Source organism: Phyllopteryx taeniolatus, chromosome 19 (assembly GCF_024500385.1).
Source record: "Phyllopteryx taeniolatus isolate TA_2022b chromosome 19, UOR_Ptae_1.2, whole genome shotgun sequence".
In the NCBI taxonomy this organism is placed as follows: domain Eukaryota; kingdom Metazoa; phylum Chordata; class Actinopteri; order Syngnathiformes; family Syngnathidae; genus Phyllopteryx; species Phyllopteryx taeniolatus.
In genome coordinates, this window is record NC_084520.1 from 7,049,864 (window position 1) to 7,068,803 (window position 18,940).

Here is an 18,940-nt window from a genome sequence, read left to right on the forward strand (position 1 = left end):
ACACAGACTTTACATGCCACTTGTCCAGGTTGCAGGAGAATGCAAACTGCTGTGATTGGCTGGTGACCAGTCCAGAGTGTCGTCTGGCTTTTCCCCAAAGTCAGATGGGATAAACTCCAGCTCACTTGTCATCTTAATGAGGACAAACGCAATTGAAAATGGATGGATATAGGTGTGAGTACCTAACGTCCTGTCTGGTGAGTGCATAACTGAAATAAAAAAATAAATATCTGAAGGTCTTTCCCTTATGATGTTTACATTTGTCCTACAGGAAGGTGCTCAGGGTGTTATCCACTGTGGCCAGATGCAAGTATTCTGGGGGATCCATTTCTGTTTCTGGTTCCTTGCCCTCACCCGTACTCTGACTGAGAAATGGCCTCTTTCGGCGCATGGACCCTCGGGAACGCTGCTGCAGACATGCCAAGATCATGTGGGCGAGGTCCTGCTGGAGCCGTTGGAAGTTCTCCCTGGAAAATAAGGTCAGTGTCATTGTGAAGTTAACATTTTAAAGAGTGTGCGTTCCAACTGAAGTTCAGTTGACAAGTCGTTAGTATTGTTGCATCACAGCAAGAAGATTCTGTGTGTAACTTTAAATCTCGCTTTCAAAATCAACCTACGTTGCCAAATTAGTAGTGTAATGTGTACTCTTTCTGAATACAGTTTTTACCCTTTCGTTAATAAAACACGAGGGAATGTTCAACATTACACATTGTTATTCACTACCGACTAATGACCATATTAGTATGACTGCTAAAACACATCCTTTTTCTGATTATTATGACTTTTACAATACAAAATGCTTCATCTAATGCCTTTTTGAACAGATTCTTGGTAGATGACTGGACTGGATGAGAAATTAAATCCATGGATTTGACTCAATAAATGACCACGTAAACTATATTCAACCAAGCAACATATACAGTATGCCAACAGAGGAGCAGGGGATAGATCAGATCAGATCAGAATCATCTTTATTTGCCAAGTATGTCCAAAACACACAAGGAATTTGTCTCCGGTAGTTGGAGCCGCTCTAGTACAACAGACAGTCAATTTACAGAACACTTTGGAGACATAAAGACATTGACAAAAAACAATTGTGCAAAAAGATGCAGAGTCCTCTAGCAATTAGAGCAGTTCGAATGACTAATATTGCAATTGACCGGTGCAATGACCATTGTGCAAGGGGCGCTGAGACTTCAAGGAGTGTATGCGGTTTAAAGTGACGAGTAGTGCGATAATCTGGCACAATGTTGGTTGTGCTATATGATAGCACACTCGTCACTGCAGTGCATTATGGTAATGTCGTATCTGTGGTGCCTTATACAGTATAGTGACTGATTAGCTCAGATCAGTTAAAAAAAACAGTTTTTGAGTCAAGAAATCCATCCATCCATAAACTGTATTGTAATCACAGTTAGGCGTAGTTTTAGGGCCCTTAACATTAGAATGTAGAATGGTTGCTCCCTAAAGAGTGTGTCGAAAGAGCCCATCTATGAACCAGCTGTTATAGAAAATGGATGGATGAATGAATTTATGAGCATGGGCCACAGGGCCAGTATTTCAGCAGGTACGGGATTTGCATACGTTGTGGGTGGAGTTGGGAGGTCGTAGTCTGCGCCTGTCTCACCAGTCAACCAGTAGGTTGTTTTTGTTCCTTTACCCTGCGAAAATATTAACACGTAAACATGCTCAAAATATTGTGGTGATCAAACAGGTTCCACACACAGTATCAGTCAGGGCCATGCAAAGAAGTAAGTTTGCTCTCAATTTGGGTGCAAATACAGATATAAATGTGGATTATTTCACGTCACAGTGGCACCTTTCCCCTGCCCTGGAATACAAATGGTAAAGCCAAATCTGTCTAATTCTTACATCATTCTCTAAAAACCAAGAAGTACCCTGCTCGCAGATGGACAAGTCAAGAAACATGTCACTTTTTAATGTATTAATTTATTTTCTCTTGTCAGCACAGTGGGCGACTGGTTAGAGCGTTTGCCTCGCAGTTCTGAGGACTGGTGTTCAATCCCCGGCCCCGCCTGTGTGGAGTTTGCATGTTCTCCCCGTGCCTGCTTGGGTTTTCTCCGGGCACTCCGGTTTCCTCTCACATCCCAAAAACATGCATGGTGGGTTAACTGACAACTCTAAATTGCCCGTAGGTATGAATGTGAGTGCGAATGGTTGTTTGTTTGTATGTGCCCTGCGATTGGCTGGCATCCAGTTCAGGGTGTACCCCGCCTCCTGCCCGATGATAGCTGGGATAGGCTCCAGCACGCCCGCGACCCTAGTGGGGAGAAGCGGCTCAGAAAATGGATGGATGGATTTTCTCTTGTCACTATCTGAGCGCCAATGGAAAGGTTACATCTGCCTCAGAATGAAAAATGGTGCGGTCACATCGTCTTACATAATCCTTCATGCTGCATTGTCCCTCCTTGTCTATTGTACCATATGTAGCTTCACACTAAATACCACACTTTGGCCTCTACTGCTACTCTCCACAATGTGTTCAGACAAGCAGTGTGATTGTTTTTCACTTTTAAGTGTAACTAAGTGCTACTATAGTGTGTTCATCAATTACCTTTAGATAAGTTTCACCTCTGTACTCGTATTCAAACTTGAAGTTTGTCCTCGTCAGGATATTTATAGTGGACTGACTGACGTGGATCCGCAGGGCTGGAACACAAAATGTCAGATTCATTTCATTATGTTGACCATGAGATGCTCTAATTGCACATTAATAATTACAAATGTCACAGGGCAGGAACCGACAGGCACGCTGTGTTAATGTTGACAAATCAATTTTCTCATTAAGAGCATGCTCACGGTGTCCCGTAGACTCCATTTGAGACGCCGTGTTGACCGTGTCTCCGAATAAACAATATCTGGGCATTTTTACTCCGACCACGCCTGCTGCACACAGACCTGAGACATAATGAAACAAGATGAGCATAAACACTAATACCTAAAATGGAAATCCAAGTTTGTACAACAACCACAATTGGTTTTTTTTTTTTTTTTTTTTTTTCTTTTTTTCCCCCCATGCATTCTAAGTATGAAGTGTAGTCAAGTTGTTTTTTAATTATAATCCAACTCTAGAAGAAGAACTGACAATCTAATCTCATTGTCAGATAGGGGTAAATATGGTCTACCTGAGTGGACGCCGATGCGTATCCACACAGGGATGCCAGGCAGGTGTCGGAGCTGGAAGGTACCCATGAAGGCCAAAATGTCCAAGGCCATGCGGCAGATATCTACCGCATGCCTGTTGCCATTACGGTTCGGTAGGCCAGACGCCACCATATAGGCATCACCTATTGTCTCCACCTGAGAGTCAGCAGGAGAATAGATGACACCAACTGCACTGCATGCGACCTGCAATCTACATTGGCTACACCTGCAGAATCTAATGAGATCAGGACAAATTAGATTAACTTAAGATGCTAAAATTTAGAGTCTAGATTGTAAGTGTGAATGTATGTGTCAATGGTTGTTTCTCTAGCTGGGATATGATCCAGTTCACCCGGGACTGAAACAATATAAGCAGTGGAAAACTGATGGATAGATGGATCATTTCATAGTTCGAATGAGCACCTCGACACCATGGAGAGAATGCTTCCAGACAGACCTTGTAGACATCATGGTGGTCCAAGATGCTGTCAAACCCCTTGTAAATGTCATTGAGCATGTCGACCACCTCCATGGGCGTGCTGTATTGGCACAGCGTGGTGAAGCCCACAATGTCGCTGAAGTAAATGGTGACCTTGTCGTACAGTTCGGGCTCCACTACACCCGACTCCTTCAGGCTCTTCACCACAGGCCTGCCCAGACAAAACACATTCATGAATCCAAGTTTTTCCAGCTGAATAGCTTGTTTTGGGCCCATTTTGGATGCTGGGTGAAAGCTTCAATGCAGCATTTAAGGTGAAATTGAACTCAATGTAAGACTGCACAAACCGTGGCAGAAGCATGAAGTTGAGGCGGTCCGCTCTGTCCCTCTCCATGTTATAAAGTGCCGTTCTCTCCCCCACCAAATGCTCCAGGTTTTTGGAATACATCTGCAGCCGACGTATCATGTTATCCATGTAGCTCTCATTGTCTTTGTTGTGAATTTTACTAGAGGGAAAATAACATTAGATATATAATCGATAGAAACTAATACCGGCTTTCTTTCGACAATTACACTCATCAGACATTTCACTAGGTGCACCATAACATTCTATCCATCCATCTATTCTCTGCACCGCTTTTCTGGCACCTATCCCAGCTGAGTTTGCGCGAGAAGCAGGGTGCACACCAAACTGATCGCCAGCTAATCACAGGGCACATATAGACATAGAAGCATTCACACTCACATTCACAGCTACAGAAAATTTGGAGTCATGTTTTCGGAATATGGGAGGAAACCGGAGTACCTGGACAAAACAAAGGCAGGCATGGGGAGAACATGCAAAGTCTACAGAGGAAGGCCAGAGCCCGAATTTGAACACACGACCTCTGAATTGGGAGGCGAATATGCTAACAGGTCGTTCCCCGTGCCGCCCCCTCGACATTGTAATGCAATTAAATTCAAGCACTCTATCAACAATTTTAAACCACTACCATCTATAGTCATGATAACTACAAATGCATGGCCATAGATGAACACAATGTATAATACAGCATTAACAATGTGTTCTTGCATATTATGACGCTTTACACAATCTAATAAAAAAAATATATGTAACAGTCTAACTCTACATAGATCATAATACTCGATTTGATTGACAGTCTTAGAAATTAATTTTACATTTAAATAATATTTTGTCCTCACCTGGAGCTAAATGTAGCTAAAGATTACAAACATCTCTCAGTATGACAACAATGCAGTGACAATCAAAACCAAGTATTTGTATGTTTTTTTTATAATGGCAACACAAGTAAAGGTGACAATTACCTGATGATTTTGCCCAAACAGCTTTCCACCTTCTTGAAATCTGGTCTTTTATCAGCATCCTCCTCCCAACAACTTTTTATCAACATGTATACCTGAGGGTACATTGAGGACAAAGAGATTAAAAAAAATTTGCACCTTCACCTCTTTGCAACATCCTCCCCTAGACTGATACTGAGAATAAAATTGTGTCATTTTAGAGCAGACAGCGCATCATGTTTTGCAGTACTGCAATGTTTTCGTGTATCCTGTTGAGCAAGGAAAGTTATGACTATTACTACGAGTGTTTCCCTCGCGATTCGTGGGGGAGTGAGACCAAGCCCTGCCGTTACTAGTGTAAATCCATGGGTAATTTATGGCCCCCCCAAAAAGGTTTAGAGTTGCCTAGAAATGCCAAAAGATGGCAGCAAAGCACTACTTTTGTCTAAATGAATCCCCTCAACTCACTTCAACATGGTCCCTTGGCAGCAAGATGATGCTAGAGCAACATATTTGCTTTGGCCTGAGCAGAAAAACAGCAACTGTGTTGAATCCTTGAGTCACAAATGATGAAATATCCATCCATCCATCCATCCATCCATTTTCTGAGCCGCTTCTCCTCACTAGGGTTGCAGGCATGCTGGAGCCTATCCCAGCTGTCATCGGGCAGGAGGCGGGGTACACCCTGAACTGGTTGCCAGCCAATCGCAGGGCACATACATACAAACAAACAAACAACCATCTGCACTCAAATTCACACCTACGGGCAATTTAGAGTCTCCAATTGATGCATGTTTTTGGGATGTGGGAGGAAACCGGAGTGCCTGGAGAAAACCCACGCAGGCACGGGGAGAACATGCAAACTCCATACAGGCGGGGCCGGGGATTGAGTAAATATTTGAGTAAAAATGTTTTTTTATCTTTACAAGGTTTTGTCGGAAGGTTGACATTTGACCTGATAAAGGCAATGCATAGTTTTAACATTAGTTTTAACATGTATGTTGCAGTACTGTCGCAATCACTGTGTAGTCACAGGACAAGGTGTGCTGCACAATATCAGCTTTACCTCAAGTTCTTTATCTGAAGCTGTGTACAAGTCCAGATCAGGTCTGAAGTAGGACATGATGACCCTGGATAACTTTTCTGTGCGCGCACACACACACACACACACACACACAAATTATTACATTAATACAAATCACATCGCTGCTTATAGAATGGTATTGTGTATGTCATTTCAAATACAGGTTTAGTGTAAGGCTGCACAATTGATCGAATTTTAATTGTGATCGCGACAATTAAATGAGCCCGATCGTCTGCGATTTTGTTTCTGTTTTTTTTTTTTTTTTTTTTTTTTTTTTTTTTTTAATTATTATTTTTTTTAACATTTAAAATGTGGGCACTGCTGCATATGAAAAGTGCTTAATTTGCAGCTGTCCCTGCAACCTAGTTAGCCAGCCACCAAGGAGCAAACGCATGGTTAAGGCTTTATTACGCCCCGGTATTGCACTCAGGTGCCAACTTCAAAATAAAAGCTTAAAATGGCATCCAATGCAGCAATATATGAAGCTTTTGTTTGAAGTTGACCCTCTCAGTATGTTGGGCGAGAGGCAGCGTGTCACGGTAAAACACTATTAACAATCATTATAGCCGCTGCCTTGACTTCAACTTTTCGGCTGGCCTGACCGGAATGGAAAAAAAACCGCCAGGAATAAATAGAGGGGTAAATCGCAACTGTCAAGTGCTTTGCAGTTTGTGGCCGTGCATGACTGACCAATGGTCTAGCAGAACAATGGAGACGTACCATTCTTGGCAATTCACTATATTGACAACGGGGATTTTCAAATGAAGAGTCGGTGCTTGCAGTCTAATATTATTTACTTCTATGCATTAAATTGTGTTTGCTTCCGTTAACAATGTATTTTTATAGTAATAGTTATATTTCTAAACTACACAGGTTTTGTTTCGAGCAGAAGTAGGGAGTGGTTTCAAGGACAATGACAACCACACATGATCCCATTCACTGCCACCAAAGATTAAAATCCAGATGTGGATAAAACCTTTCTAGATTTTATGTGTAAGGTAATAAAAACCTGGTCTATTGAGCAAACTGTAGAGGATGAGAATTAGGAGGAAGAAAGTGCAAATGTGGGAGTCCCATTTGTTCAAGCATTTTTGTCTAATGTAAATTCTGTACATAGTTATACTTGTAAATGAATACCTTTTCTCAGTAACTTTTTTTCCTGGTGAAAGAAAATAGCCTGATCTTTCTTTTGGTGGTTTTGGTGTTTACATAGTCATAGTACACAATATTCTGTGGTGCTTGAAAAATGAGTGTAATTGCTCGAAAATGTCTGGCAGTCCCTGCTCAGGAAACGGCTGGCAGTGAATGAGTTAAGTTCCAATTTGTGATTGCACTTTGTAATAGTTAGTTATTCAGTTAGCCTTTGATAAAGTAGAAGGTTTTGGGTACATTTATTTATTTATTTATCCATAATTTATTCGTATTTAGAGATTCATTTTGAACTGAAAACTGTTACATATTGTTTGGTAAAAAAGTAGTGCAATAAAAAAAAAATGTTTCCATAGCATGAGGACTAATCATGGTTACAATATTGATCAAAATAATAATTATTATTTTGTCCATAATCATGCATCCCTAGTGTAGTGTCTTGTTTGATCATTCTCACTGGTGGTAGTCCATTTACATGCAATATACTCTATGCCTCATACAGTATGAGGCATACAGCACATAACAAAACTGGCGCATAACAAAACTGTTATGCGCCTCGCATAACAGTTTTGTAATTTTATACGGAAGGTGCCAAATACTGGAGATTCAGATACATGTCCTCTATGTATTTATGTTTCACCTGCACGGTTGGAGCAGCATTCAGTGTAGAAGGTCGATTTCCTGAGAACGATCTCATGAGCAATGATGGCGAAACTGTATATGTCTCCCTTCTGTGAGGTGCCCTCTTTCCTTAAGTGCTCGGGTGCCGTCCAAAGGTCTGACCGGAAGGAGGAGACACAAAGACATTAGTGAGGAATGTGAAAATCAATTTAATGATGGACAGTAATGCACTTTTACCTCTGCCAGGCTTGAGAAAAGAGTTGCAGCCAAAATCTGTGATCTTCACCACCATGCGGTTGTCCATCACGCAGTTGGTGGACTTGAGGCGTCCATGCACCTGGATGTCACTGGCATGGAGGTAGGACATGCCCTGCACACAAAGATGACATGGGTATCAAAGAAACCGAATAGTGAAGATTGAATTAAAGCTTGGATGTCCTCTACTGGGGCGGCACGGTGGCCGACTGGTTAGAGCGTCAGCCTCACAGTTCTGAGGACCCGGGTTCAATCCCTGGCCCCACCTGTGTGGAGTTTGCATGTTCTCCCCGTGCCTGCGTGGGTTTTCTCCGGGCACTCCGGTTTCCTCCCACATCCCAAAAACATGCATGAATTGGAGACTCTAAATTGCCCGTAGGCATGACTGTGAGTGCGAATGGTTGTTTGTTCCTATGTGCCCTGCGATTGGCTGGCAACCAGTTCAGGGTGTACCCCGCCTCCTGCCCGATGACAGCTGGGATAGGCTCCAGCACGCCCGCGACCCTAGTGAGGAGAAGCGGCTCAGAAAATGGATGGATGGATGGATGGATGTCCTCTACTGGCAAAAAGGAGTCTCTGCAGCAACAACTGCATTAATGTGGTTGAGTGGCATTCATGTAATAAATGTAATGGGAATTGTAATATTTATTATTAATAAGTAAAAGCCCACATATTTTCAGTTTGGCATTCGCAAATTAACGTTTTCGCAGGGTTTTTTTTTTTTTTTACCTGCCCTCTGTTATTTATTTTTTTAACCAGGTAAGGTTATTTGCTGGAAAATTAAAGTATTGATTTGGCACCATCTTGTTTCTAAGGAACCATGTTGAAGTGAGTTGTGGAGCTTCATTTAGACAAAAGTAGTGCTTTGCTGCCATCTTGTGGCATCTTGGTGCCAAGGAACTATGATGAAGAGTTAAGGAACTTCATTTAGACAAAGTAGTGCTTTGCCGCCACCTTGTGGCATCTGTCGAGAACATTTTAGGAGGGCATCGATTACTTGGTAGATCTCTATCCACCGTGAATAGTGGGGAAACACTACACTACACTACAGTGCGCCATGGAACACTGGTATGCTATGAAAGATCATCCGTTGTGCTGTGGAATATTGTCCAGTTTGGTCTGAAAATTACTACATTACATTATACAGTATTTACAGCATGAAATTGGGTGGACATGTCAACCATATCAGGACATAAAGGGCGGTCAAGCCTAAAAACAGGCACATCTTGATTTTTGTGCAAGCGCAAGGCTCACTGCGGTTTTGCCAATATAGCAGACTGCTCTGCGCCAAGGTGGGCATATCGCCCCAGCAATGGTGTGCACTTGCTGGAGTGAGAATTAGGTGTCAGAAAGTCCAGCTAAAGTTACACTAGCTCATACCACGTCTATAAGGCGGTTTACATGGAGCCTTGTATTCCAATTATAATCGGATTAGAAGCCCGAAATGAATGAAGCCCGAAATGAATGAGTGGTTTCACAGGGGTGGACTAGCACACCCACACCAGCGCAGACGACCCAGTTTTAAATGCGCTGACATACGCCGGTCCACAAAATTATTTAATAATAACCCGCTTCCTCGCAGAGTTACGCTACGCGCAGTGCTGGATTTACGACAGTCACGAAAATAGAGCCCATAGTCTCAAGTCACAAGTGCATGCATGAAATTTACCATAATTCCTCATGTATAATGTGCACCCATGTATAACACGCACCCCCAAAGTTGATCTCAAAATTCTGGAAAACCCTTCTACCTATCTATAATGCATTTTTACAATGCATGATTTTGCTTCTACTCATATGATCAAAACAAAGTATTATCTGTATTTTGTTACTTTTTTTTAAAGAATTATTCTGAGGTTAAGCACTTTATTTGAACACTTAATACTTTCTTATTATTTACTTGCTCTTATTTTTAAATTCACAGCCCTACTTTTGTTGAGTAAATGAGAAAACACAGTTGTGCTCATATGTTTGATTACCCAGGCAGAATTTGTAAGATGTGAAGAATTCTTTAAAAAAAAAAAAAAACATGAAGGGCCAGGCAAAACACATTTAATTTTATTTTGATGGGATTAAAATTAAACTGTCAAGCATTTCAGAAAAGCATTTTCATTGAACAAAACATAACCAAAAAGAAATTAATGATGGTTGTTGTTTGGTCAGCAGTCGTATAAAAAAATAACAAAACAAAAAAAAAAACATTTCACAAATTCTGACAGGGTATGTAAACTTATGAGCACAACTGTACATATAAGGACTCATATGTCCCCCTGTCATATTGGAATGAAAGTGTAGGCTACACCTTTTTCATAACCTCTAGGTGGCAGTGGCATACCAGAATGAAAGGGTACACCTTTTTTCATCACCTCTAGATGGCGCTGGCATATTGGAATGAAAGTGTACAGCTTTTTTATAACCTCTAGATGGCGGCATACATGTATAAAATGTGAGTTTTTTTTTTTATTTCCCCCTATACCTATGTATAATGCGCACTGTTGACTTTTGACAGTTTTCTTGGGGTTGTGGGATGCGCATTATACACGGCAAATTACGGTAACTGAAATGCCATCATTTTGTTTTCAAGCAGCCATTTTGTGCAAATTTAAGGGCTTGTCCTTGGTCTCAAGGGCCCATGCCTGAAATTGAACAGGAAGTCGACTGTTTTTGGTTGAAGTTTTAATTCCAAGGCTCGTACTTGGACGAACTCCTACTAGAGAATTTGGGAATAAAGCTAAGTTTTTATTCACACTGTCATAGAGGAGAACTTCAGAATATTTGACGTAGCTCTTGTATTGCATCTCATTAGGTTGTGCGGATACAATTAATGTTGTGGCTTCATAAAAAAAAAAAAATGGCTCATTCATCAGTACAACATTTGTGTCACCTTGGCAATGTCATACATGACGGAGATCTTGAACTCCCAGTCCATGAACGTCTCCTCTGGATAGGACACCTTGTCGTTCAGTACATACTGGATACAATAAAGGACATAAGCAATTTCTTAGTTTATAGAATGCTGTCAGCTTTGTTATTTTTGTTGCCTATATCATAGTTTTTAATGATTCAAGCAGCAATACAACCTAAAGTCTAGAATATTTCTTTTTTGTTTTTTTTTAAGATGTAATAGATTGCCATGTTTCTACATTTGTGATCTGTTTTGGAGTGGTGAGCTATTATTGATCTCAGCCAAAACAGTTGTTGGTTCATATATTTTGAACATTTTCTGCAAGAAGCCCAAAGACAATCTGTGGTAAGAACTTTATGTTTCAGACTTTATGTTCATACTGAATTCGCATGGTATCAATTCTTTGGTATGATATGCTGTGACATATTAAGCAGTATTAATTATAGTCCTCATTTCATTTTTTTATTTGGCAAGCCATCCTTTTCACGCAGTTTGCATGTCATACATACCCGAAGCGATCCCCGTTCACCATACTCAAACACCCCAAACACACCCTGATCGAACTTCACTGTGCCGTAGAATTTAGTGAGGTTGTAGTAGTCAATTTGCAGGAGCTGTAGAGAAAGGGGATGTTTCATTAAAAATAGAAAGTGTGTGTGTGTGTGTGTGTGTGCGCCTCACCGCGTGAAGTTCCACTTTCTGTGTCTCATTGAAGTTTCCATCAGAGTGATTGAGCTCCTTCAGGATGACAATCTGAAATATTAGCAGTGGCAGCTAAGGTCAATAACAAATAACATGTATACGTCAAGTCCTTCAGCTGTCTGACTACCTTCTTATCATAGAGTGCGCGGCGGATTTTATAAACCTTTTTCCTCTCTTCAATCTGATGGGAGAGGATATGATGGACAATTTAACATATAGAAAGTACAAAAGTGTAAAATTGACTATTGTCTGTTTGGATTTTTCAGTTTCATACCTTCAGATAGACTTGGTTGAGCGAGTTTTCCTCCAGCAGGGTGACAAGGTCAGAGGGGATATGGGAGATGGACCACTGTTTCCTCAGGAGACGATCTCTCCTGTTCTGTCTGCATAGGCAATCAAATATCATACAGCGATCTGTTTCAATAAATTTTAATATTGTAGAAAATTGTATTTATTTCAGTAGTTTTATTCAAAAAGCAAAACTCATTTATTTAACTTATGGGAAATTTCTGTCCAGAAGGTCATTTCCTATCTGATTTCTAGATTGAATAGCACATTCAAATTGATGTTGAATGGGTGTCAGCACATATCTGCCACCATTTTGAATACCTCTGTTTGTTGTGTTGACGCCAAATACACTTTTTAGAACTCTGCCCAAAAAGTTCAACCTTTGTTTCATTGGATCATAACACATTTTCCTGTGTTCTAGAAAATTGTGTTATGTTCCAAGGTTGACATTTTAAATATCATTATTAAAATTATATTTAAATATTTTATAAATATATTTGTATATATCATATATCAAAAGGAGTGTTGTCTATCACCTGTAGAAGATGAAAGCGATGATGGCCGCCACCACCACCATCACAGCCAAGATGATGACGACGATGTCGAGTGACGCCTCCTCTGGGGGAATAACAAGTCACACTTTTACTGTTTCTAGATTGTAAAAGATGCACTCAGGTTGCTATGTTGATATATGTTAGCAGACCAACTTTTAACATATTTTTAGCAATTCTTATTTGAAATAGTTCCTGAATACGGGGCAAGATAAAAATCTCCTTAAGCTGCTGTGGCACTTTTTACACTGAGGTTGATATCTTGCTATATGTTAGCATACCAAGTATTAGCATGTTAGCATTTGATCAGTTTTCCTCAGAAAAAGTAGATGAATAGAATAGAAGGGAGCATTTAAAATGACTTCCATCTGCCTCAGTGCTTTTTGTACTCGGGTTGCTTTCTTGCTATATGTTAGCATACCAACCATTAAAATGTTAGCATTTTATTTCTCATTATATTACTCTGAAATGCAGCTTTTTTTATTCTTAGCAATTCTCATTTGGAATAGTGACTGAATACATGGCAAGATTGAAAACCTCAATCTGCTTTAGCCCTTTTTGTACTAAGGTTGTTATCTTGTGCTGTGTTAGCATAACAAATATTTGCACGTTAGCATTTTATCCATTGTAATTTGATCTTGTATCTGAATACAAGGGAGGATTTAAAATTTCCATCAGTCTTTTTGCGCTCAGGTCACTATCTTGCTACTGTATATGTTTGCATACCAACTGTGTAATCATTTTATTAGTTCTTATTATTGCCCTGCAAATAACTGTCGACCAGTCCAAGGTGTACTACGGACTGTACGCTCCAGCTCACCCGCGTCTCTAATGAGGATAAGCGGTATAGAACATGGATATATTGGTGGCTAGTTCTCATTATACGAGTAAGAAATGCAGCTTTTTCAAGCTTTTAATTGTCATAAATTCTCTTCAGCATGCAAATAAAAATGCCACTGACTTTACCTTCATCCGGCCTGAAATTCGGAAGTCTTGCCCCCCAGACAAAGGAGGGGTGGTCCTCAATCAGCGTGGTCAAGCTGTACTCCGTGTCAAACTCGAATAAGATGTGATACTGGGAGAGAACAATCTCACCTGGTTATGCATACATTGCATACATGTATGCATAACTAGTTCATGTAGCAGTATTACACTTGAAAAAGCCAATACCTCGTTCTCATTAGTTGTGTAAATGATAGAAAGATTCACATCTCTATCACCATGCTTGTCGAGCCGATAGTTCCCTGCGATGCCTGAACAAGATGACAAGGAATGTTGCCACGGTAACCAACTGCCAGTCACCTCTTCGTCATTGCAGTGAACATGATTGACAGGCTGACAGCCTCCTTCTGCTCTACGTCAGGCCCATGGACGCCATGTCCGCTGCCCTTCGTTTTGCACATTATCACTTGACGACACTAATAGCTAAGTATGAGCACCCATATACAACTATGAGATTAGCATGATTTAAGTCGCTTACCATTAAATGAGATGTTCCTAAGGTAATTCATTGTAACATGTGGGATCTGATGAGCCCCTGAGTGAGGTTTCGCAAGTATTTCCCTCATCGCCCGACTGACCAGCAACACTGAGTCGTGGTACGCAGCCATGTAGTCATTCATCTGCACAAAGACGACAAACAAATTAGTGCTGTAAAAAGACTCTCTTCTGGGCAGTTTTATTGCCTTTCTGAAATAGTGTTGATGCGATAAAATTAATTTGAGTTGATATTAGCCTCCACATTTGTACTTCTTACTTAAGGTCACATTATTGTTAACATTTAGGAGCTAACTGTCCTAGAGCTTGGACATCAAAATAACAGTTGCACACCTGCACACATGATCCAATCCAAAATCTGTTTAACAAAATCAAAGATAACCTTTTCTGGGGCTAGGAACTGTAAATAGTAAATTATGTGGGTTGACAGAATGGATGCCCAATGGGGGGAAAAAAAGAAATATTGTTCCCAAATTGTGTTACTGAGCACTTCTGTTTTGCTGAGATAATCCATCCACCTCACAGGTGTGGAATGTCAAGGTGCTAATTAGATAGCACGATTATTGCACAGGAGTGCCTTAAAGGCTGCACACAATAAAATGCCACTGTAAAATGTGCACTTTTAACTGTATTGGAGGAGTATGAGTATGTTCTCAAAATGATGCAGAGCACCACTGCAAACTACAAGTACAATAATAAATCATTTGAAACGAAACATTATATTTGATTCCCTGCTCAAATGTATCTTAAAAGGCTGCCGCATTCCTTGATGCATAAGAAAGTTAGGTGTTAACTCATGCTTTGTCCTTACTGTGTTGTTGCTTTCCGGGTCTGAATTGATGGTGTAGTTCCTGGTGTTGGGCATGGTGAGTACCAACACATTCTTCATGGACGGATGAGACGTCGTGTTGATGTAGTATTGATCACTGTGGTGAGGAGGCAAGTTAGCATTATTACCATTGAATTACGAACTTGGTCACTGTACAGGGTATATGTGACTTTAAATATACTTGTACACAACGTAAAACTACTGACTTGAAGAGATCGATAAGGATGAAGAGAATCTCACTGCTATCCGCTTCTGCTGTAAGATTCTTCACCTCCACAACATCCTTCACTGAGCCGCACATGATGAACACTGCAAACAGAAAAGGCATTATGCATCGCTTTCTGGTTTATTAGGTGTTTGACCCAGTGTGTGAAGACTTACAGTTGCTTGCCCTGTTCCTGTGAGACGACAGGACTTCTTTGAGGTCTTCTGGTTTGCGCAGCATTGTTCTTTTTACCTTCTGAGCAAACATGTGTGTGGCTGCTTCCAGTGCATTTATATACCTGTGCAAATTAAATAACTCTCATCATGCTATTTTTTTTTACAGCACATCACTTTACAAGTGTGAATGCTTGTTTGTCTATACGTGCCCTACAATTGGCGATTGGTGACCAGTCCAGGGTGTACCCAACCTCTCGCCCAAAGTTAGCTGGCATAGGCTCAAGCTTACCAATGACCATAATTGAGACAAGGGATACAGAAAATGGATGGCTGGATAGTAAAAACAGCTGCATAAAAACTAATGTAAATGATCACCCATTTAAAAAAGGCTTTATTCTAGTGTAATGAATGGCTGAATGTCTGTCCCTTAAATTGCCTGAAATTAATACAATAAGTGAAATAATGTGCTTCTGGTCATTAAGTTATTTTCTTATTTCAGCCTCAAGTGTCATTTGTAGAACTGCTTGAAGCCTTTTAATAACATATCTCCCAATTTATTAAATGTGGATTGTAATTAAGATGTGTTTATGACTTCACTATTGCTTTCTACCAGCGGGTCAAGTACAAAGCCTTGAGGTACACCGTAAAAATTTAAGAGGATTAGTACAGATCACAAATACGTGGTCTCTCACCAAGAGCATTCCTCCGTGCTAGGCTGAATCTTGTACACATATGCTGTCTCCCACACCGGCTTGATGGTGTTATTTTGGTTCCAGAAGTGGACAAAAAAGTCAGAGATTTTGCGCGCGGGTGGCAGGAGACGCTGCAGGTTGAGCGTGTCGTCACAGGAGGGTCCAAAGCTGCCGGCTGAGATGATGGGTGTGCTTAATTTTAGTCCCTTCTCAGCACTGACACGGGGAGTGAAAGAGGATGTGAGTATGACACATTGAGAAAATCCTTGGAGAGTTTTTTGCAGATGCACTTACTCGACCAAGGGGAAAGTGGCATACGTGCACGTGGGGCCTAGCACGGCGCAGCCCAGGCTATGTGAATGCTGCAGAGTAAACACAACTCTGTGAGTTCATTCCCTTAAAATATTTCAATTTTTACTTTAGAGTTCATACCAATGAACTGTTGTTTGTGCACATTTTTAACTACTGTAAAGAATGAGATGCATGTCACCATCAGGATATGAGGTATAAGATCATAAACACCTAGTTAGCTGTCACAGTATGTTGTACTGCAGGCCAGTGATTCCCAACCACTGTGTGCTGTGAGAAATTGTCCAATTTCATGTAATTGGTCTGAAAATACCCTCATATAAACCTCCTTCTGGCTGACTAAAATTTTCAATAAATTCATAATATAAACACTCACGGTGGCAGTATTAAAAAAAAACCTGTTGCAGATTAAAACGGTCCCGGCATAAAAGGGATACAGATTCTATATTCTGCTTGCCCTAGCAGCCTAACAGGACAGGTTTTAAAAAAAAAAAAAAAAAAAAGATCCCGCTGGTGTATTGCACCAAACAATATAATGTGCCTGTCTCTGGTGGCATTAATTGCTAAAAACAGCATGAGTGACAAGGAAGGACCGTCAGTAAAAGAAGCAAGAAAAGGAACTCTGAAGACGCTAAAATGCAATTGTGTTAATTATAGTATAAAAATCCTATATATCCAAATATGTAATTAGCATCTTCAGAAAACATGTTGCAAATCACGCAACTTCATTTCAGACACCAAAATGTAAAGACATTTTGACATTAAAAGTTTGAAAAATATTATTTTCGAATACTTTTTTTTCCTCAGAAACAATTACGACCTTTTGATGGATAACAACTGCCAATGATTAAAATTCTCATACTAGTAAAATGAATTGATTTTCAAAAGAAAATTCTGTGGCCTCGTCTTTACCGTTTTTGATGAAATTACATAAAAATGACCCCTAAAGAGATGTACTCACAATAAGATTTTTTAACTCGGCCACTCCTTCACACGCAGTACTGTGGCAGCCCCTTCGTCGATAGTAGGTTGTGTTGAAGCCACCAAATTTCACCGTCAGATTGAATTGAATGTCTTTAATATATTTGGCGGGAACATAGAAAACAGAAAGGGCAGACAGTTTAGTTGTGTTTATCCCTTAGGATGCAGTAAAGTCAATAACTATAATAATATAATATACACAATAGATATGGTACTGTACTTTTACTACTTCTGTGCCTCACAGTCAGCTTGCATAAATAGTTACTGTAATTAGATCAAATCTATAGGTGTCTGCCTAAGATTAATCTATGATTTATTGACCTGACGAATAACATGTAACCAGTTATTATCAGTCATTGCATCACTTGAAAGCAAGGACACAGAAAAGGTCCAGAATAAGAGGAGGGAATTCAATTTGCGCTCTTCTTTAAACAGTACTATTGTTGGAAAAAGATTTAAACAACAATAAGGAGAACGCTTGAAGTGAGCTTAGCAAATGTGCAAATTCCAAATTTGTTCTTACCGTTTTCTTGCACGGACTCGGACTCCAGGGCCTTCAGTATTTGTCCTCGGACAAACTTCAAGCTCCAGGGAGACTCCTCGTCGTCCAGGAGGATCACATTCATTGAGACGCCTCTTAAACATTGTCTGATGCCATGATGCGACGCCATCAGAGTCTCAAAGATGAATAACAACAAGAGCCATCTGCTTGAAGCCATTTTAACGCTCTTACACTAGAAGGACGACTCCATGAAGGCTTTCTGTCTTTTCTTCACGTCCAGTGTCCCTACAATGCAAAAATAACACACAAAAAAATCCTGACCTGTTCATCTGTTTTTGAAATGTCTGGGGGAAAAAAATAAAAAATCACTTCCTCTGTCTCTCATCTGTGCTTCACACACACCAGATTGTTAATATACAACCAGCATTGACCTAAGAAGGTCATATAACCTGGTCTCTTGTCATGCCAAGGTCTGCGTGAATTATGAGCACAAACACGGGCAGGGACGCAGTCACATAGGGATGATAAGCACAGTGACGACTGCTTCTGCCTGGAAGCATTGTGGTAAAAGCATAAAGGTATAAATGACGATTTGGCCATTGCTTTTAAAAGGCTTTTTGATGTATTGTCTTTCCACAGAAGTGTCAGTTGAAGTTTGGTCAAATCGACCTTCCCAGTCTATCCTCAGGTGTTTGATTGTTGTTGTTGATTCTGATTCTGATTCTGATTCTGATTCTATCACGCTTGACACACTCTATATTTTGTCTTGCTGAAATCAGCCCGGTTTTTGAGGCATCCAGCGCCATATACTGCTGGGCCAGTGGCGAGTCTTGCTTTTGTTACCGTTGGCAAATGAGCCAACAGTTCGAAGGCTTTCCCATGCTCAAAATGTCAGCAAATTTTGCGGGCATGTTCATCCTGGTGAACGAGCCACTTTGACTCAGCAACGTGGTATTTGCTAGGTATGTGATGATTAGATACACAAATAGTCTGATAGATATCTCATGTCCCAAAAAGGTGCCACGGAAGTCGTCCGATTTGGTTTGAAGCAGGCGTCTTTTGACCATTTTCACTGGTTCTTTAAATGCAAACTTCTATCCTTGAGATTTGTCCAATTGCGACCAAATTAGAACCATGTAAAGTAATTGACGATGATTTGAAGTGATTTTATTAGCACATTTATAAAACTGATGACATATTGGCTCATCAAGTAAGTATTCCCTTTAAGCCTGATTTTTTAGAAAAACCAACAGATACTGTATTTGTACTTTGTATCGTTTTTGACCCA

General features: G+C 40.4%; 1 protein-coding gene across 4 annotated transcripts; it reads right to left on the minus strand.

The window, feature by feature from the left end:
- Positions 1-5: 5 nt before the first annotated feature.
- Positions 6-17,869, minus strand: gucy2cb (guanylate cyclase 2Cb). 4 transcript variants are annotated; one of them, XM_061755746.1, is made up of 27 exons: positions 17,674-17,869; positions 17,131-17,243; positions 16,155-16,222; positions 15,861-16,076; positions 15,169-15,290; positions 14,994-15,096; positions 14,770-14,884; positions 13,942-14,083; positions 13,632-13,714; positions 13,428-13,536; positions 12,447-12,528; positions 11,897-12,005; positions 11,786-11,803; positions 11,602-11,673; positions 11,430-11,534; positions 10,900-10,986; positions 7,998-8,130; positions 7,780-7,917; positions 5,973-6,049; positions 4,931-5,022; positions 3,952-4,110; positions 3,623-3,815; positions 3,147-3,321; positions 2,821-2,919; positions 2,576-2,670; positions 1,585-1,661; positions 6-467 (listed from the first exon to the last, which is right to left on the minus strand). In XM_061755746.1, the coding sequence occupies exons 1-27, from the start codon at positions 17,867-17,869 to the stop codon at positions 266-268; spliced, it is 3,180 nt and encodes a 1,059-aa protein (XP_061611730.1). In that variant the 3' UTR covers positions 6-265. The 4 variants fall into 4 exon arrangements, 3 of the variants coding, with proteins under 3 accessions (XP_061611730.1, XP_061611729.1, XP_061611732.1); XM_061755745.1 differs by having other exon boundaries at positions 11,750-11,803; XM_061755748.1 differs by lacking the exon at positions 11,786-11,803.
- Positions 17,870-18,940: the final 1,071 nt, after the last annotated feature.

Excerpts from the sequence above, each read along its gene's own strand:
- gucy2cb (XM_061755745.1), bottom strand. The coding sequence starts at position 17,869 with ATGGCTTCAAGCAGATGGCTCTTGTTGTTATTCATCTTTGAGACTCTG. Across the intron at positions 7,918-7,997 it reads TTTTCTCAAGCCTGGCAGAG|ACCTTTGGACGGCACCCGAG; the intron begins GTAAAAGTGCAT and ends CCTTCCGGTCAG. Across the intron at positions 4,111-4,930 it reads TGTTTGGGCAAAATCATCAG|TAAAATTCACAACAAAGACA; the intron begins GTAATTGTCACC and ends TTTTCCCTCTAG.